At 42.9% G+C, this 22,512-nt stretch overlaps 1 protein-coding gene across 2 annotated transcripts in view; it reads left to right on the plus strand.

Moving 5' to 3' along the window:
* The first annotated feature begins 1,894 nt into the window (after nt 1-1,894).
* Nucleotides 1,895-22,512, plus strand: part of nhsb (Nance-Horan syndrome b (congenital cataracts and dental anomalies)) — a 177,711-nt gene continuing 157,093 nt past the window's right edge. For both annotated transcript variants that reach the window (XM_071330791.1, XM_071330792.1), the window contains exon 1: nt 1,895-2,521. In XM_071330791.1, the coding sequence (XP_071186892.1) occupies nt 2,239-2,521 (283 nt within the window). In that variant the 5' untranslated portion in view covers nt 1,895-2,238. The remainder of the gene's footprint in view (nt 2,522-22,512) is intronic.

Genomic DNA, 22,512 nt, shown 5'->3' on the forward strand with positions numbered 1-22,512 from the left:
TCACCTCTAGAGCCTGTCCTTCAGCTTTGCTAAATTAGCAGTTCTGTTCTAGTACAGAGGTGGGGACCCTCACCATAGACAGAGCTCAGACTGAGGCCCTCTGAATGATTCTGACAACAACAGTATGGATTAAGTGAAACACTCGTTCAGCAAAAATATGAATGAACGCCCAGGAAACCCCTATTGAGTGAACTTGAATAACATCCATTCATTCAACTTGAATGTGTCTGCGGATAGGACCACTATACAGAACCAGGCCTGACAGGGGTCAACAGGGCTGTGTTAAATGACTACTATACAGAACCAGGCCTGACAGGGGTCAACAGGGCTGTGTTAACTGACCATTATACAGAACCAGGCCTGACAGGGGTCAACAGGGCTGTGTTAACTGACTACTATACAGAACGAGGCCTGACAGGGGTCAACAGGGCTGTGTTAAATGACCACTATACAGAACCAGGCCTGACAGGGGTCAACAGGGCTGTGTTAAATGACCACTATACAGAACCAGGCCTGACAGGGGTCAACAGGGCTGTGTTAAATGACCACTATACAGAACCAGGCCTGACAGGGGTCAAGAGGGCTGTGTTAAATGACCACTATACAGAACCAGGCCTGACAGGGGTCAACAGGGCTGTGTTAAATGACCACTATACAGAACCAGGCCTGACAGGGGTCAACAGGGCTGTGTTAAATGACTACTATACAGAACCAGGCCTGACAGGGGTCAACAGGGCTGTGTTAACTGACTACTATACAGAACGAGGCCTGGCAGGGGTCAACAGGGCTGTGTTAAATGACCACTATACAGAACCAGGCCTGACAGGGGTCAACAGGGCTGTGTTAAATTACCACTATACAGAACCAGGCCTGACAGTGGTCAACAGGGCTGTGTTAAATGACTACTATACAGAACCAGGCCTGACAGGGGTCAACAGGGCTGTGTTAAATGACCACTATACAGAACCAGGCCTGCCAGGGGTCAACAGGGCTGTGTTAAATGACCACTATACAGAACCAGGCCTGACAGGGGTCAACAGGGCTGTGTTAAATGACTACTATACAGAACCAGGCCTGACAGGGGTCAACAGGGCTGTGTTAAATGACTACTATACAGAACCAGGCCTGACAGGGGTCAACAGGGCTGTGTTAAATGACTACTATACAGAACCAGGCCTGACAGGGGTCAACAGGGCTGTGTTAAAGGGGCAATCAGCAGATGCTGCATTCACTTTTGGACTCAGAAATGAATGACATGTACCCATTGATTCTTGAAGAATATAACTTATAAATGCCTCATGAGCTTAGTTTAACTGTCATAACCCATCAGAACCCAAAATATAAGATTGTTTTACTCCAATGTTTGTAAACAAAGCACATTTAAATAAACACTATATAGCCTGGTTAAATGTATCATATTGATATCATGGATGGTCAGCCCTTGCATGGCTTTAAACAGTGGTTCTGAAAGAAGACCTATGAACTGACAGCTGGTGTGGCATATCTTGTTTTATGACATAGGAACAATGAACCCGTGTTTTTATCATAAATGTCAATGATTAATTGGTGTTGTGTGTCAGTTCTTTAAACAATAGACTTTTGTAGTTATCGGGCCCAATGCCTTTGGACTTTTCTTTGGTTTATACAGTTTATATGATCTTGACCTCAGCAATGCAGCTAAAGATTAGATCAAGCTGAATATTTTCTCAAAGACAAAGATCTGACTATATTCCAGACCTCTATTTTTCATTCGCTGCTCTTCCCGTTATGACTGTAATAGTAGAGACAGTATGCAGCACGCGCTTCGCCGTTGATTTGGCGCTCAACACACTAGGCAGGCTCCTGCCGCTTGTATAGCTTCCCCTATTCCTGAATCCTGATCCGGATCATGAGAACAACACTCCGGGGTTTTGTGTTCTCTTCCTTTAAAGCCCTCACGCTCTACTCTGGAGCAATGAAAAACTAGAACCGGGGAGGCCACGGAGGCAACCCAAGATCATTCGGGCAGCGCGGATCCTTATATGCAGGCAGGCTGCGCCACGCTTCGGGAGAACAGACGGAGTAAGATCTCAGCAACGAAAAGGATGGTGGGTCTGAAGGAGACACGGGGAACTTTGGATTGAGGAGAGGAGGGGACGAGGGACGGAAGACCGCCCGATGAACGACAGTTTTTTCCTTGGATATTTTCTGTGTGCTTTTTCTAGGGGGGATTTTGGATAATTTTTGCGGTTGATCAAAATGCCATTTGCCAAAAGGATTGTTGAACCCCAGTTACTGTGCAGGTTACCTATTCCAAATGACGAATGCTCGCTCAACATTGAGGATCTGTGCTCCATCAATAATGTGGTGCTCTCGCGGACCTTGCGGCAGCTCTCCGACCTGGCCAAACACGCCTGCTCCCTATTTCAGGAGCTGGAGAACGAGATCATGTCCACCAACCAGAGGGTCTGGGTTCTGCAGAATAAAATAGGGAAGATCCAACAGAACATCAGCGGTCTAGATCCCAAAAAGGAGGCAGTGCGTAAGTAGCCTACCCACCACGACTAAAATGTCCTAATTGTACGCTATGTTATATAGTTGCGTCTGCTTCTGCAATGTGTGGGATTTGTGTTTATATTCCATTCATTCCGAGGCATCGCAGTGCGTTCAAGTCGTAAGGACGCACACGCCTCGATTTTCGCGGCGCCCGAGCCCACACTAGAATCTTCTCCACATTGAAATGTGTCACACGGATGCATGCGCACACCTGCATTGCACTGACCTGGCCCTGATATTGTGAATTTGTTATAACGAATCGAAAATATGAATATACGCCCACACAAACCCATTATGTGCTGTTTGGAGTTTCACATCCGTGCGTATTTTTCCCTTGACGGGTTTTTAAAAGTAATTTGATGTAGAATTTCTGAGCTTCGGAGAAGTCATGCCACAGAGGGGCGTGTAGTCTGCATTGGAATGGGCAGTGGTACCAGTGGCAGTATCCTCCACATCATCATCATCTCTTGGTAGTAGCCTGCATCTAATATAGCTGTGACGGGAATGCGTAATTCGCAACATTCTATCATGGAAGTTAAGGAATAAATATGGAATGTTGAATATCGTTCTCAGAATGCAGGGTAATACTGTTGACATTATCTGCCGCTAGGGCAAACCCACCCTTGATAGCACAGCTCGTCCTAGTATTAATAATGACTTTATATGGAAATTGACATTGCAGTCCGAATATGAAGTCATGGATAGATAGTATATGACTGGTAATTATGTCAGATAAGATGATGATTAAACACAGACAATTGTTCAATGGATGGATGCATTTGGGAAGAAACCCAGTGGCCTCAATTGGAGGGACTGCAAGCCCATAGATATGAATAGACTAGATGTTGTTTTGGATGTATTGATGTTCTATGTGTTTGATGTCCTTTTCACATCATATGGTGTAGTAGATAGGGAATGGTAGGTACCCTGCACTGACCTTATGCATTCATAGGCTGTCTGAAAATGGTTCCTGCATAAGCAACATAATGTGGATTCATTCCCGTAGCCTAGCCTTCTATTTCCAGTGAACTAAACAGCATTCTAAGCCTCAGGCGAAATGAAGGGTGGAAAAAAAACAAGACTCCATCTTTAAAATTAATTTCAGTCATCCACCCTGGCTTTTCCCCTCTCTCTTCCCTCTCTTCCCTTTTCTCTCTCTTCTCCCTCCCTCCCTCTCTCCCTCTCTCCCTCTCCCTTCCTCGAGCCACAGCAGTCAGTGTAATGCAAGCCATGGTTTAGTTACATAAGGAGAAGAGACACATTCACATAGTCCACTATTTCTAACAGTCACCTAGCTGAGATGTGATGGTGATGTTGTAGCCTAGAAATTGTAGTGCTACTGCTGTTACTGTGAATCATCATGGAGTATTGAGAGAGACAGAGAGTGTGAGAGAGACAGAGAGTGTGAGAGAGACAGAGAGTAAGAGAGAGAGGGGGGGGGGGGTAGAGGCCAACTCTGGTGTGGATGGATGCAGTGATGATGATGTGGTCTGGGTTTGGCTGTAGGTAGCCATGCTGCTAGCCGAGACTGGGCAGCAGCGTGGCTAAACTAAGCCAGTGAAAGGGCGAAAGGGAGGACTGTCAATGGCTGGATTTGAGGGACGAGGAGGATGAGGATCGTTCCTCTCCAGTGTTGATGTTAAACTTAATCCCTGGCTCTCTGGGATGCTGTGTTCAAAGAAATATAATAGCTAGAACAGGAAAAAGCCTCAGGCCATTGCAATTGGCTTGAATGGAGATTCCTGTTCCAGTAAGCCTAATTCTATGTTTATGGCTGTTAAGCATCAAATCAAATCAAACTTTATTTGTCACATGACCCGAATACAACAGGTGTAGACCTTACCGTGAAATGCTTACTTACAAGCCCTTAACCAACAGTGCAGTTCAAGAAGAGTTAAGAAAATATTTACCAAATAAACTAAAGTAAAAAATAAAATCAATAAAATAACAATAATGAGGCTATACCGAGTCAGTGTGCGGGGGTACAGGTTAGTTGAGGTAATTTGTACATGTACTGTAGGTAGGTGTGACTACTGTCCAATGCAAATGAATGAGGTTGGGAATCTAGACTAGAGACTATTTATTTAGATCTATTTCCAGCCCACTGATCTGATCTGGCACGTTTTGAATTTAATCATTTGTTGGTTATAGCAGATACTCAAACTTTTTGCTAAAAATAACTTGAATGTGTTGAAAATAAATTACTTTCAAATGTAGCTACTCTGGCCTGAAGTCTCCCTCTTTGCTGACACTGACAGGGAACTTTCAAATGTAGCTACTCTGGCCTGAAGTGTCCCTCTTTGCTAACACTGACAGGGAACTTTGAAATGTAGCTACTCTGACCTGAAGTGTCCCTCTTTGCTAACACTGACAGGGAACTTTGAAATGTAGCTACTCTGGCCTGAAGTGTCCCTCTTTGATAACACTGACAGGGAACTTTCAAATGCAGCTACTCTGGCCTGAAGTGTCCCTCTTTGCTAACACTGACAGGGAACTTTGAAATGTAGCTACTCTGGCCTGAAGTGTCCCTCTTTGATAACACTGACAGGGAACTTTCAAATGCAGCTACTCTGGCCTGAAGTGTCCCTCTTTGATAACACTGACAGGGAACTTTCAAATGCAGCTACTCTGGCCTGAAGTGTCCCTCTTTGCTAACACTGACACTTAGTTAGTCATAGCCAGTTGAAGTTTCATACAATGATTACCCTTATCGTTGGTGATGGCCTGGCCTTCTATAATGTCATCTCAACAGAGATGGTGGGTAACCTGGCTTGTCATCTTAGTTTAGTTTGAAAGAGGCTGGAGTGGAGGCTGAGGCTGAATGGTGATGTTGGTGAGAGTGATGAGGCTGGGGTTAGCTAGACACATGGCCAGGGAATCCCCAAATCCTCTACCCCTCTCCACAAGCAACCCAGACAGACCAGACCGTCTCTCTGCTTCTCCACAGGGGAGGGGCGGGCCATGTGAAGGCATCAAAGCCTGACCTGGCCCCCTCCTGGCTCCCTGACCCCCTGGCCTCGTAGCCCTGAGAAGGGAAGAGTTTCACTATGAACTCTACTCAAGGAGAACTCAGAAGAGAGTCGTTTCAGTAGTTTACAGTGTGCCATTCATTCATGTGTTCCATCCACTACCAGGCATGCTGTGGCTGATGTTCCTCAGTTCTTAGTTCCATCCACTACCAGGCATGCTGTGGCTGATGTTCCTCAGGTCTTAGTTCCATCCACTACTAGGCATGCTGTGGCTGATGTTCCTCAGGTCTTAGTGCCATCCACTACTAGGCATGCTGTGGCTGATGTTCCTCAGTTCTTAATTCCATCCACTACTAGGCATGCTGTGGCTGATGTTCCTCAGGTCTTAGTTCCATCCACTACTAGGCATGCTGTGGCTGATGTTCCTCAGTTCTTAGTTCCATCCACTACCAGGCATGCTGTGGCTGATGTTCCTCAGTTCTTAGTTCCATCCAATACCAGGCATGCTGTGTCTGATGTTCCTCAGTTCTTAGTTTCATCTACTACCAGGCATGCTGTGGCTGATGTTCCTCAGTTCTTAGTTCCATCCAATACCAGGCATGCTGTGTCTGATGTTCCTCAGTTCTTAGTTTCATCTACTACCAGGCATGCTGTGGCTGGTGTTCCTCAGGTCTTAGTTCCATCCAATACCAGGCATGCGGTGTCTGATGTTCCTCAGTTCTTAGTTCCATCTACTACCAGGCATGCTGTGTCTGATGTTCCTCAGTTCTTAGTTCCATCCACTACCAGGCATGCTGTGTCTGATGTTCCTCAGTTCTTAGTTCCATCCAATACCAGGCATGCTGTGTCTGATGTTCCTCAGTTCTTAGTTCCATCTACTACCAGGCATGCTGTGGCTGGTGTTCCTCAGGTCTTAGTTCCATCCACTACCAGGCATGCTGTGTCTGATGTTCCTCAGTTCTTAGTTCCATCCACTACCAGGCATGCTGTGGCTGATGTTCCTCAGTTCTTAGTTCCATCCACTACCAGGCATGCTGTGGCTGATGTTCCTCAGTTCTTAGTTCCATCCAATACCAGGCATGCTGTGTCTGATGTTCCTCAGTTCTTAGTTCCATCTACTACCAGGCATGCTGTGGCTGGTGTTCCTCAGGTCTTAGTTCTATCTACTACCAGGCATGCTGTGGCTGATGTTCCTCAGTTCTTAGTTCCATCCACTACCAGGCATGCTGTGGCTGATGTTCCTCAGTTCTTAGTTCCATCCACTACCAGGCATGCTGTGTCTGATGTTCCTCAGTTCTTAGTTCCATCCACTACCAGGCATGCTGTGTCTGATGTTCCTCAGTTCTTAGTTCCATCCAATACCAGGCATGCTGTGTCTGATGTTCCTCAGTTCTTAGTTCCATCCACTACCAGGCATGCTGTGGCTGATGTTCCTCAGTTCTTAGTTCCATCCACTACCAGGCATGCTGTGTCTGATGTTCCTCAGGTCTTAGTTCCATCCACTATCAGGCATGCTGTGTCTGATGTTCCTCAGTTCTTAGTTCCATCCACTATCAGGCATGCTGTGGCTGATGTTCCACAGTTCTTAGTTCCATCCACTATCAGGCATGCTGTGTCTGATGTTCCTCAGTTCTTAGTTCCATCCACTATCAGGCATGCTGTGGCTGATGTTCCTCAGTTCTTAGTTCCATCCACTACCAGGCATGCTGTGTCTGATGTTCCTCAGGTCTTAGTTCCATCCACTATCAGGCATGCTGTGTCTGATGTTCCTCAGGTCTTAGTTCCATCCACTATCATGCATGCTGTGTCTGATGTTCCTCAGTTCTTAGTTCCATCCACTATCAGGCATGCTGTGGCTGGTGTTCCTCAGTTCTTAGTTCCATCCACCACCAGGAATGCTGTGTCTGATGTTCCACAGTTCTTAGTTCCATCCACTACCAGGCATGATGTGGCTGATGTTCCTCAGTTCTTAGTTCCATCCACTACCAGGCATGCTGTGTCTGATGTTCCACAGTTCTTAGTTCCATCCACTACCAGGCATGATGTGGCTGATGTTCCTCAGTTCTTAGTTCTCTGAACTGAAACGCTTCTTAATGATTTCCTCCTTCTTAACTAAAGACAACTGACCCTGAGGGGGGGATAGGTACACACACTAACACAGGGATGCGCGCGCGCACACACACACACACACACACACACACACACACACACACACACACACACACACACACACACACACACACACACACACACACACACACACACACACACACACACACACACACACACACACACACACACACACACACACACACACACACACACAGAAACTCCTGGTGCTATTTGAGAGGTCTGCCAGGTGAATAAGACACCCTGAGGAATACATCCTAAAGAACAGGAAGTACTGTTGACAGAAAGGACAGGATGTTCAGGAATCAGTTGTACTGTTGACAGAAAGAACAGATTGTTCAGGAATCAGTTGTACTGTTGACAGAAAGGACAGATTGTTCAGGAATCCGTTGTGCTGTTGACAGAAAGAACAGATTGTTCAGGGATCAGTTGTACTGTTGACATAAAGGACAGGATGTTCAGGGATCAGTTGTACTGTTGACAGAGAGGACAGATTGTTCAGGGATCAGTTGTACGGTTGACAGAAAGGACAGATTGTTCAGGGATCAGTTGTACTGTTGACAGAAAGGACAGGATGTTCAGGGATCAGTTGTACTGTTGACAGAAAGGACAGATTGTTCAGGGATCAGTTGTACTGTTGACAGAGAGGACAGATTGTTCAGGAATCAGTTGTACTGTTGACAGAAAGGCCAGATTGTTCAGGGATCAGTTGTGCTGTTGACAGAAGGAACAGATTGTTCAGAAATCAGTTGTACTGTTGACAGAGAGGACAGATTGTTCAGGAATCAGTTGTACTGTTGACAGAAAGGCCAGATTGTTCAGGGATCCGTTGTGCTGTTGACAGAAAGAACAGATTGTTCAGGAATCAGTTGTACTGTTGACAGAAAGGACAGATTGTTCAGGGATCAGTTGTACTGTTGACAGAAAGGACAGGATGTTCAGGGATCCGTTGTACGGTTGACAGAAAGGACAGATTGTTCAGGGATCAGTTGTACTGTTGACAGAAAGGACAGATTGTTCAGGGATCAGTTGTACTGTTGACAGAAAGAACAGATTGTTCACGAATCAGTTGTGCTGTTGACAGAAATAACATATTGTTCAGGGATCAGTTGTACTGTTGACAGAAAGAACAGATTGTTCAGGAATCAGTTGTGCTGTTGACAGAAAGAACAGAGTGTTCAGGAATCAGTTGTACTGTTGACAGAAAGAACAGATTGTTCAGGAATCAGTTGTACTGTTGACAGAAAGGACAGATTGTTCAGGAATCCGTTGTGCTGTTGACAGAAAGAACAGATTGTTCAGGAATCCGTTGTGCTGTTGACAGAAAGAACAGATTGTTCAGGGATCAGTTGTACTGTTGACAGAAAGGACAGGATGTTCAGGGATCAGTTGTACTGTTGACAGAAAGGACAGATTGTTCAGGGATCAGTTGTACTGTTGACAGAAAGAACAGATTGTTCAGGGATCAGTTGTACTGTTGACAGAAAGGACAGATTGTTCAGGGATCCGTTGTACTGTTGACAGAAAGAACAGATTGTTCAGGGATCAGTTGTACTGTTGACAGAAAGAACAGATTGTTCAGGGATCCGTTGTACTGTTGACAGAAAGAACAGATTGTTCAGGGATCAGTTGTACTGTTGACAGAAAGGACAGATTGTTCAGGAATCAGTTGTACTGTTGACAGAAAGAACAGATTGTTCAGGGATCAGTTGTGCTGTTGACAGAAAGATCAGATTGTTCAGGGATCAGTTGTACTGTTGACAGAAAGGACAGATTGTTCAGGGATCAGTTGTACTGTTGACAGAAAGAACAGATTGTTCAGGAATCAGTTGTGCTGTTGACAGAAAGAACAGAGTGTTCAGGAATCAGTTGTACTATTGACAGAAAGAACAGATTGTTCAGGGATCCGTTGTGCTGTTGACAGAAAGAACAGCGTGTTCAGGGATCATTTGTGCTGTTGACAGAACGGACAGATTGTTCAGGGATCAGTTGTGCTGTTGACAGAAAGAACAGATTGTTCAGGAATCAGTTGTGCTGTTGACAGAAAGAACAGCGTGTTCAGGGATCAGTTTTACTGTTGACAGAAAGGACAGATTGTTCAGGGATCAGTTGTACTGTTGACAGAAAGGACAGATTGTTCAGGGATCAGTTGTGCTGTTGACAGAAAGAACAGAGTGTTCAGGAATCAGTTGTACTATTGACAGAAAGAACAGATTGTTCAGGGATCTGTTGTGCTGTTGACAGAAAGGACAGATTGTTCAGGGATCAGTTGTACTGTTGACAGAAAGGACAGGATGTTCAGGGATCCGTTGTACGGTTGACAGAAAGGACAGATTGTTCAGGGATCAGTTGTACTGTTGACAGAAAGGACAGGATGTTCAGGGATCAGTTGTACTGTTGACAGAAAGGACAGATTGTTCAGGGATCAGTTGTACTGTTGACAGAAAGAACAGATTGTTCAGGAATCAGTTGTGCTGTTTACAGAAAGAACATATTGTTCAGGGATCAGTTGTACTGTTGACAGAAAGAACAGATTGTTCAGGAATCAGTTGTGCTGTTGACAGAAAGAACAGAGTGTTCAGGGATCAGTTGTACTGTTGACAGAAAGAACAGATTGTTCAGGAATCAGTTGTGCTGTTGACAGAAAGAACAGATTGTTCAGGAATCAGTTGTACTGTTGACAGAAAGAACAGATTGTTCAGGAATCAGTTGTACTGTTGACAGAAAGAACAGAGTGTTCAGGAATCAGTTGTGCTGTTGACAGAAAGGACAGATTAATCAGGGATCCGTTGTACTCTTGACAACATTGCATCATAAGGGTCAATCAGCCCCTGAGGTGGAGGTGTGGACTTTTTCATTCACTAAACTATGTTTTTCTCTCCAATATGTGCCCTAGTGATTGATACATAGTCCAGAGGGGTTAGTGTCATACATTTTATAATCACGAAGTCATACCTTTACAGTGCTATGTTTGAGTGTTGATGAATAAGCTACATTGAACTACATTACTGTTCTCGTGTTAGATTTTTTACAACATTTGAACTACAGTTGAGGAGAGGTGTTGATTACCTTCATTATGATCTGTTTGATCTGGTCAACAGGAGTGCAATATGCTGAAGCATGGAGAGCCATGACTTCTCCTCTCTACTCTGGCCGTCATGTCGTTGGCTATCCTGTGTGAATCAGAATGACACATGACCACGTTTTTCACAGCGATAATCTAATCCATGAGAATCAACAAGCACTTGGGATCTCAGCTCAGGAGCCCTGCTGTAACTGATATATACACTGTAGAGAATCTGATTGGCTTTCTCAAAGACACAGTCTATAAGAGTTCCTGCTGTTCAATGGTCATTTCAATCATATGTGACCCCTCATCTCTTTTCGGTCCTATGTTCCACATTGGAAGCAGTGTTTTTGATGTTGAGTTGAAGTTCAGGCTCTGAGCTTCACTGCCGTCTGGAGGAACAATGGAAAAGTAATGCTACGGTGAAAGTTGATAAACTTGTAAACCCACTTTTGAGAAATGGCCCTTGAAAAGTTTTGGCTCAGTTTTTTATACTTCCTTGTTCACAAAATATGTGTTGTTTATACTTTACAGGGCCTTCAGAAAGTATTCACACCACTTGACTTTTTCCACATTTTGTTGTGTTACAGCCCGAATTTACAAGTGCATTAAATGTAGATTTTTGTTTGTCACTGGCTTACACACAATACCCGTAATGTCCAAGTGGAATAATGTTTTTTTTTTTTTACAAATTAATTAAAATGAAATGTCTTGAGTAAATAAGTATTCAACCCCTTTGTTATGGCAAGCCAAAATAAGTTTGCAAGCCCCAAAAAATTATTGGCTTAACTGGTCTCATAATAATGTGCAGGGACTCACACTGTTTGCAATAACAGTGTTTAACATGATTTTAGAATGACTGCCTCATCTCTGTACCCCACACAATTATCTGTAAGGTCCCTCAGTCAAGCCGTGAAAGACCAGGGAGGTTTTCCAATTCCTTGTAAAGAAGGGCACCTATTGGTAGATGGGTAAAAAAAAAAGCAGACGTTGAATATCCCCTTGAGCATGGTGAAATATTATTAACACTTTGCATGGTGTATCGATACACCCAGTCACTACATAGATACAGGTGTCCTTCCTAACTCAGTTGCCGGAGAGGAAGGAAACCGCTCAGGGATTTCATCAGGATGCCAATGGTGACTTTAAAATAGTTACAGAGTTCAATGGCTGTAACAGGAGAAAACTGAGGATGGACTAACAACATTGTAGTTACTCCACAACCTAGATGATAACCTAACCTACTAACCTAGATGATAACCTAACCTACTAACCTAGATGATAACCTAACCTACTAACCTAGATGATAACCTAACCTACTAACCTAGATGATAACCTAACCTACTAACCTAGATGATAACCTAACCTACTAACCTAGATGATAACCTAACCTACTAACCTAGATGATAACCTAACCTACTAACCTAGATGATAACCTAACCTACTAACCTAGATGATAACCTAACCTACTAACCTAGATGATAACCTAACCTACTAACCTAGATGATAACCTAACCTACTAACCTAGATGATAACCTAACCTACTAACCTAGATGATAACCTAACCTACTAACCTAGATGATAACCTAACCTACTAACCTAGATGATAACCTAACCTACTAACCTAGATGATAACCTAACCTACTAACCTAGATGATAACCTAACCTACTAACCTAGATGATAACCTAACCTACTAACCTAGATGATAACCTAACCTACTAACCTAGATGATAACCTAACCTACTAACCTAGATGATAGAGTGAAAAGAAGGAAACCTCCATGACCTGCATACACCCATGTCACCCATACACCCATGTCACCCATGTCACCCATGTCACCCATGTCACCCATACACCCATGTCACCCATACACCCATGTCACCCATACACCCATGTCACCCATGTCACCCATGTCACCCATACACCCATGTCACCCATACACCCATGTCACCCATACACCCATGTCACCCATGTCACCCATGTCACCCATGTCACCCATACACCCATGTCACCCATACACCCATGTCACCCATACACCCATGTCACCCATGTCACCCATGTCACCCATACACCCATGTCACCCATACACCCATGTCACCCATACACCCATACACCCATGTCACCCATACACCCATGTCATCAATGTCACCCATGTCACCCATACACCCATGTCATCAATGTCACCCATGTCACCCATGTCACCCATACACCCATGTCACCCATACACCCATGTCATCAATGTCACCCATGTCACCCATACACCCATGTCGTCAATGTCACCCATGTCACCCATGTCACCCATACACCCATGTCACCCATTGAGCTTGTTTGGGATGATCAGGATCGACTGGATCGAATTGACTGATTTGCTTATATGAACTGTAACTCAGTAAAATCTTTGAAATTGTTGCATGTTGCGTTTATGTTTTTGTTCAGTGTAGCAATGGAAACGGCTTTCTGAGATTTGAGTAATATTACTACACATATCATACACGTAGCTAGCTAGTGAGCCAGCCAGCTAACATTAGCTAGCTAGCTAACAGTACGCTTTAACTTGCAATGAAAATGTCTTTAGAAACGTGTAATATCTGAAAATATAGTTAGACTCTAACCCACATACCGGAATGAATGCTTCACGGCCATGGTTGCCCTTTAGTTTGAAGATGTAATCTAGAGACAGGTGTTTTATAAAACAGCCTTCTGCGTTCTCTTTTTGACTCCCCCTGCATTAGCAATCAAACTCGGTTTCCACAGGGCATTCCACTGATTTCAAAACTCTGTCGATTTCTTCCGTGACAACAACACTGTTGATCTCCGTTTCTTCCCCATCACTGTCATCAGAAAACTCTACAATGTCTCGTTCAATGAAGAAGAAACACAGTTTTACCCTGGCCTCCCAAGTGGCGCAGAGGTTTAAGGCAATACATCACACTGCTTGAGGCATCACTACAGACCCGGGTTCAATCCCAGGCTGTGCCACAACTGGCAATTGGCCCCGTGTTGTCCAGGTTAAGGGAGGGTTTGACCGGCGGGGCTTTACTTGGCTTATTGCACTCTAGCGACTCCTTGTGGCGGGCCGGGCGCCTGCCGGCTGACTCCGTTTGTCAGTTGGACGGTGTTTCCTCCGACACATTGGGCTTCCGGGTTGGGCGGGTGTTAAAAAGCACGTTTTGGCGGGTCATGTTTCGGAGGACACATGATTTGACCTTCACCTCTCCTGAGCCCTTTGGGGAGTTGCAGTGATGAGACAAGATCGTAATTGGATATCATGACAGAGTCAGAGACAGTCAACATGGGACAATCGTCCTCCGGAAAGTAGTCCATCAGAACTTTTTCCCGCTGACATTTGTCAATGGCGCCTGCTAAATTCAGGGCAGCAATGTCATTGAGAGCAGTAGCAACACTTGCAGTTCTCCATGGCTTGTTTTTAAAAGCCGGTAGCAAGGATTCTCTGAGCAGCTCATGTTATAGAAAGAAGCCTGTGACATGGCAGACCAATCAGAACTCATCTCTTGGCATGTCCAGCCCATCAATTGTCTCAACCAATCATGGCTAGCGGGAAGGTTCCTGTCTTTTTCTGTGGCTAAACCAACTAGGCTTGTAATTTAACAATTGTATTCATATTTACAGATGACACACCCGTTTATTATTAAGGCACATTAAAGTTCACATGTTCAAGAAGGCATTTCTGGAAAAAAAGAAAATGCATTTTGATTTTGAAAATGTCTCTCCTGTGAAGTAGTGACGTTCGTCATACACCCAGCTTCCTGAAGAAGGCCACACATTTACTAACAAATTTCTTCTTGAAGAATAGAACTCATAGATCCCTTATTACGAACTTACTACAACTGCCTTACCCGATCAAAACCCCAAATCTGTATGGCTTCAAAATACGTTTAAAAAACGATCATGTGGAGCAGGGTCAGGCTGTTTAAATTGCAGATTGTGCCTTTAAGATGAGAGGTCTGTTACAGAGTGGCCACGTTGTTCAACTCCTAAATAGCATGTTGTAGCCTTGACAAGCCAGCCAGCTACCTAGGTGTTGGTTAGATGAGGAAGTGGGTCACATGAAGCAGCAGCGGAGAGAGGGAGCAAAGAGAGCGATGACACCACTCCCTCCTCAGCAGACACACAGCACAGTACAGTATAGACATGCACTGCAGCATCTCTTCTCTCTCTCTCCCTCGTTCCCTCGCTTTCTCTGTACACTCTACACCTGGCTAAACAGGTAGATAGTTGTCTTTTCTCTGTACACTCTACACCTGGCTAAACAGGTAGATAGTTGTCCTTTCTCTGTACACTCTACACCTGGCTAAACAGGTAGATAGTTGTCCTTTCTCTGTACACTCTACACCTGGCTAAACAGGTAGATAGTTGTCCTTTCTCTGTACACTCTACACCTGGCTAAACAGGTAGATAGTTGTCCTTTCTCTGTACACTCTACACCTGGCTAAACAGGTAGATAGTTGTCTTTTCTCTGTACACTCTACACCTGGCTAAACAGGTAGATAGTTGTCCTTTCTCTGTACACTCTACACCTGGCTAAACAGGTAGATAGTTGTCCTTTCTCTGTACACTCTACACCTGGCTAAACAGGTAGATAGTTGTCTTTTCTCTGTACACTCTACACCTGGCTAAACAGGTAGATAGTTGTCCTTTCTCTGTACACTCTACACCTGGCTAAACAGGTAGATAGTTGTCCTTTCTCTGTACACTCTACACCTGGCTAAACAGGTAGATAGTTGTCTTTTCTCTGTACACTCTACACCTGGCTAAACAGGTAGATAGTTGTCCTTTCTCTGTACACTCTACACCTGGCTAAACAGGTAGATAGTTGTCCTTTCTCTGTACACTCTACACCTGGCTAAACAGGTAGATAGTTGTCCTTTCTCTGTACACTCTACACCTGGCTAAACAGGTAGATAGTTGTCCTTTCTCTGTACACTCTACACCTGGCTAAACAGGTAGATAGTTGTCCTTTCTCTGTACACTCTACACCTGGCTAAACAGGTAGATAGTTGTCTTTTCTCTGTACACTCTACACCTGGCTAAACAGGTAGATAGTTGTCCTTTCTCTGTACTAGATAGTTGTCCTTTCTCTGTACACTCTACACCTGGCTAAACAGGTAGATAGTTGTCCTTTCTCTGTACACTCTACACCTGGCTAAACAGGTAGATAGTTGTCCTTTTCTCTGTACACTCTACACCTGGCTAAACAGGTAGATAGTTGTCCTTTCTCTGTACACTCTACACCTGGCTAAACAGGTAGATAGTTGTCCTTTCTCTGTACACTCTACACCTGGCTAAACAGGTAGATAGTTGTCCTTTCTCTGTACACTCTACACCTGGCTAAACAGGTAGATAGTTGTCCTTTCTCTGTACACTCTACACCTGGCTAAACAGGTAGATAGTTGTCCTTTCTCTGTACACTCTACACCTGGCTAAACAGGTAGATAGTTGTCTTTTCTCTGTACACTCTACACCTGGCTAAACAGGTAGATAGTTGTCCTTTCTCTGTACACTCTACACCTGGCTAAACAGGTAGATAGTTGTCCTTTCTCTGTACACTCTACACCTGGCTAAACAGGTAGATAGTTGTCCTTTCTCTGTACACTCTACACCTGGCTAAACAGGTAGATAGTTGTCCTTTCTCTGTACACTCTACACCTGGCTAAACAGGTAGATAGTTGTCCTTTCTCTGTACACTCTACACCTGGCTAAACAGGTAGATAGTTGTCCTTTCTCTGTACACTCTACACCTGGCTAAACAGGTAGATAGTTGTCCTTTCTCTGTTTCTCCTTTCATTCTCTCTCTCTCTCTGTCTCCCATCTCTTTTCTCTCTCCCTCTCTCTCTCTCTCTCTCTCTCTCTCTCTCTCTCTGGATCCCCCCTCTTCTCTCGTATCTGTCGTATCTGTATAAGACTAGAGAACGCCTAGAGTCTGATAATAAAGCCGACTGTTAATATCTCATCAGTGTTATTGTGTGAATAGGGTGAATTACAACGCTGAGTGTTAATATGTCATCAGTGTTATTGTGTGAATAGGGTGAATTACAACGCTGAGTGTTAATATGTCATCAGTGTTATTGTGTGAATAGGGTGAATTACAACGCTGAGTGTTAATATGTCATCAGTGTTATTGTGTGAATAGGGTGAATTACAACGCTGTGTTACTATGTCATCAGTGTTATTGTGTGAATAGGGTGAATTACAACGCTGAGTGTTAATATGTCATCAGTGTTATTGTGTGAATAGGGTGAATTACAACGCTGAGTGTTAATATGTCATCAGTGTTATTGTGTGAATAGGGTGAATTACAACGCTGTGTTACTATGTCATCAGTGTTATTGTGTGAATAGGGTGAATTACAACGCTGTTATGTTAACACCCAGGATCTTATGCCCTGACTGTCTTCCCTTCCTCAGAACTCTACTGTACAACTACTCACATAGATCCTATTCAATTAGTTCTAATATCTCATTCTATGGAACTACTAGCAGAATATCACTCTGTTTCACTGTTGTTTCTCTTGAAATGGTGTAGGGGTGCAATATTCAGGTTGGATTCCAGGCTTACAGGGCCTTCAGAAAAGATTCACACCCCTTGACTTTTCCCACATTTTGTTGCATTACAGTCTGAATTTAAAATGGATTACATTTAGATTTGAGTCACTGGCCTACCCACAATACCCCACAATGTCAAAGTAGAATTATGTTGTTGGTTTTTCTTCATTTTGACCAATTAATGAAAAATGAAAAGCTTACATCTCTCCAATCAATAAGTATTCAACCCCTTTTTAGGGCAAGTCTAAATAAGAGTAAAAAGTCACATATTAAGTTGCATGGACTCACTCTGTGTGCAATAATAGTTTTGACTGACTGCCTCATTTCTGTTCCCCACACAGTTGAGCAGTGAATTTCAATCACAGTGTCACACCCTGGCCTTAGTTATCTTTGTTTTCTTTATTATTTTAGTTAGGTCAGGGTGTGACATGAGGGATGTATGTGTTTTGCATTGTCTAGGGTTTTTTGTATGTTTATGGGTGCTGTGGTTTAGTTGGTTATAGTGTCTAGTCTAGGTGTATGTATGTCTATGGTTGCCTAGATTGGTTCTCAATTAGAGACAGCTGTCTATCATTGTCTCTGATTGGGAACCATATTTAGGCAGCCATATTCATTAGGTAGTTCGTGGGTGATTGTCTATGTGTAGTGTTTAGTGTCAGCACTATTTGTTCTATAGCTTCACGTTTGTCGTTTTATTGTTTTGTATAATTTGTATAGTGTTCTTCATTTTTCGTCTTCGTTATAATTAAAAGAAGATGTATTGTTATCACGCTGCGCCTTGGTCCTCCTCTCTTCCACAATACGACGATCGTGACACACAGATTCAACCACAAAGACCAGGGAGGTTTTTCAATGCCTCAGAAAGGGCACCTATTGGTAGATGGGGAAAAAAGAAGACATTAAATATTCCTTTGAGCATGGTGAAGTTATTAATTACACTTTAGATGGTGTCACTACAAAGATACAGGCATCCTTCCTAACTCAGTTGCCGGAGAGGAAGGAAACCGCTCAGGGATTTCACCATGAGGCCAATGGCTACTTTAAAACACTTACAGAGATTAATGACTGTGACAGGAGAAAACCTGAGGATGGACTAACAACATTGTAGTTACTCTACAATACTAACCTAAATGACAGAGTGAAAAGAAGGAAACCTGTACAGAATAAACATATTCTAAAACAGGCATCCGGTTTGCAATAAAGGCACTAAAGTAAAACTGCAAATAAAGGTGGCAAAGATATTGACGTTATATACAAAGTGTTATGTTTGGGGCAAATCCAACACAGCACAACACTGAGTACCACTTCATATTTCAAGCATGGTTGTGGCTGCATCATGTTATTGGTATGCTTGTCATCGGCAAGGACTAGGGAGTATTTTAGGATAAAAAGAAACAGAATATCAAATCAAATCAAATGTATTTATTTAGCCCTTCTTACATCAGCTGATATCTCAAAGTGCTGTACAGAAACCCAGCCTAGAATAGAGCTAAACACAGGCAAAATCCTGGTTCAGTCTGCTTTCCAACAGACACTGGAAGACAAATTCACATTTCAGCAGGACAATAACCTAAAACACACTGGAGTTGCTTACGAAGACAACATTGAATTTTCCTGAGTGGCCTAGTTACAGTTTGGACTTAAATCAGCTTGAAAATCTATGGCAAGACTTGAACATGGCTGTCTGTCAATGATCAACAATTTTGAAGGATTTTTAAAAGAACAATGGGCAAATATTGTACAATCCAGGTGTGCAAAGGTCTTAGAGACTTACCCACAAATACTCACAGCTGTAATCGCTGCCAAAGGTGATTCTAACATGTATTGACTCAGGGGTGTGAATACTTATGTCAATTCGATATTTCTGTATTTAATTTGAAATAAATTGGCAACATTTTTATAAAACATGTTTTCACTTTCTCATTATGGGGTATTGTGATGTCATTATGGGGTATTGTGATGGGGTATTGTGATGTCATTATGGGGTATTGTGATGTCATTATGGGGTATTGTGATGTCATTATGGGGTATTGTGTGTAGATGGGTGAGAAAAACATATATTTAATACATTTAGAATACAGGCTGTAACAACAAAATGTGTAATAAGTCAAGGGGTATGAATACTTTCTGAAGGCACTGTTAGTTAGGTCTGCTTGGATGGCTGGATGGCTATGGGAAGGGGAGGGGGTACGAGGGAGGTTTACACTTTCAACTGATACCTGTTTTCATTTTCTCCAACTCTTTAATCATACTGTATTTCAAGGGGCCTGGAAGGTGTAATTGATGGAGTCAGTCTGGAGAACGTCTGTGTTTAGTTTCTTCTCAGTCGTCTGGCCTGAGGAGAGGAGGAGGGAGACCCAGAGGAGTGTCACGTTACTATGTTGAGGCTGGAACTGAACTTACAACATCATAGTAATAGTAGTATTAATGGTAGTAGTAGTCGTATAGTAGTAGTAGTATAGTAATAGTAGTAGTAGTATAGTAATAGTATAGTAGTAGTAGTAGTAGTAGTAGTATAGTAATAGTAGTAGTAGTAGTAGTAGTAGTAGTATAGTAATAGTATAGTAGTAGTAGTATAGTAATAGTATAGTAGTAGTAGTATAGTGATATTATAGTAGTAGTAGTATAGTAATAGTATAGTAGTAGTAGTAGTAGCTTCAACTTTGTTTCCACCAACGTGGAATAGATGTTGAATTGACGTGTGTGCCAGTGGGATGGCTATACCACTCATATGGATAGTGGTGTATGTGTCATACATCGATAGAATCAATGAATCAGTCAAGTTGACGTCAAGTTTTCTCTTTCATCTCTGCTTTTCTCACGCAGCAGACGTTTAGGGACCGGAGAGAAAATGCAATAACTCAACAAAAACTCAACTGGAAAGATTAGGCCCTAAATCTTAGGCACTTACCCCAGATAAAAATAATGTAAGTAAAACCTAAATATAACCTATAGGTATGAAATGCACAAGAATTATACACTTACAGATTTTTTTTATGCATCGTTTTCTCTTAATTCAAACCGCCCGCCACCCGCCATTCAACCACACAATATTTCATGACCCTAAGCCCACCCCGCAGATATAATCGCAGTGATTGTGGGTTATGAGTCAACCCGTGCATCACTAATCCCATCATCAATCAAGTGGGCAGGGGATATACCTGCGGTTCCACAACCCCAGTTAGGGTGGCCAGATGTGGGGAGGGGTGGTGTAGTGAAGGCCTGCCCCCTATGGCTCTCCTGGCTTTCTCTCTTATCAGACAACAACTCTAGTCACAGCATCACATGGAGGCTTTCACAGCACTGTGATAATGTGAAGCATTCACACTCACACACACACACACACACACACACACACACACACACACACACACACACACACACACACACACACACACACACACACACACACACACACACACACACACACACACACACACACACACACACACACACTCTCTCTCTCTCTCTCTCTCTCTCACACACACACACACACACACACACACACACACACACACACACACACACACACACACACACACACACAGGGAAACTGTTACCACACCTCCCAACGTGTTATACTCCTTTCCTCCCCAGTCACCTGGCGAGTGATGAGGTGATGTCACAGTTCTGGGTTCACACATGTACAAGCCTGTTATATTCGGCTTTATTAATCTGTTATCAAAGACCATTCATAACCGTTCATAGACCATTCATAACCATTCGTAGACCATTCAAAATGCGTTTTGTTCAAATTTCACTGGCTAATGGCTTATGGCTCAATTGAAATGTAGTACGTCTAGTAGACTACTGTGTTATTCAGACGGAGAGAGACAGACAGACAGAGAGAGAGAGACAGACAGACAGACAGAGACAGAGAGACAGACAGAGAGAGAGAGAGAGAGAGAGAGAGAGAGAGAGAGAGAGAGAGAAAGAGAAAGAGAGAAACACAATTAGATCTAACCAAATCATGAGAAAACAAAAATATAATTACTTGACACATTGGAAAGAATTAACAAAAAAACTGAGCAAACTAGACTGCTATTTGGCCCTAAACAGAGAGTACACAGTGGCAGAATACCTGACCACTGTGACTGACCCAAACTTAAGGACATATTTGACTATGTACAGACTCAGTGAGCATAGCCTTGCTATTGAGAAAGGCCGCCGTAGGCAGACCTGGCTCTCAAGAGAAGACAGGCTATGTGCACACTGCCCACAAAATGAGGTGGAAACTGAGCTGCACTTCCTAACCTCCTGCCAAATGTATGACCATATTAGAGACACATATTTCCCTCAGATTACACAGATCCACAAAGAATTAAAAAACAAACCCAATTTTGATAAACTCCCATATCCACTGGGTGAAATACCACAGTGTGACATCACAGCAGCAAGATTTGTGACCTGTTGCCACAAGAAAAGGTCAACCAGTGAAGAACAAACACCATTGTAAATACAACCCATATTTATGTTTATTTATTTTCCCTTTTGCACTTTAACTATTTGCACATCGATACAACACTGTATATAAACATATGACTTTTGAAATGTCTCTATTATTTATTTAGAAACTTGAGTGAGTGTAATATTTACTGTTCACTTTTTATGAATTTAATTGAATTGATAGAGGGAGATATATACAGTACCAGTCAAATTAACTTTTAACAAGGCACACCTGTTAAGTGAAATGCATTCTAGGTAAACACCTCATGAAGCTGTTTGAGAGAATGCCAAGAGTGTGCAAAGCTGTCTTCAAGGCAAAGGGTGGCTAAGCTAATTTGTTGAATCTAAAATATTTGTTTAACATTTTTTGGTTACTACGTGATTCCATATGTGTAATTTAATAGTTTTGACTGGTACTGTATATATATTGTAATTTAATAGTTTTGACGGGCGGTATATATATATATATACAGTACCAGTCAAAACTATTAAATTACAATATGGAATCACGTAGTAACCAAAATTTTTATAAAACATGTTTTCACTTTCTCATTATGGGGTATTGTGGTATCATTATGGGGTATTGTGATGTCATTATGGGGTATTGTGATGTCATTATGGGGTATTGTGGTATCATTATGGGGTATTGTGATGTCATTATGGGGTATTGTGGTATCATTATGGGGTATTGTGATGTCATTATGGGGTATTGTGATGTCATTATGGGGTATTGTGGTATCATTATGGGGTATTGTGATGTCATTATGGGGTATTGTGGTATCATTATGGGGTATTGTGATG

Source organism: Salvelinus alpinus, chromosome 10, assembly GCF_045679555.1.
Source record: "Salvelinus alpinus chromosome 10, SLU_Salpinus.1, whole genome shotgun sequence".
Lineage (NCBI taxonomy): Eukaryota > Metazoa > Chordata > Actinopteri > Salmoniformes > Salmonidae > Salvelinus > Salvelinus alpinus.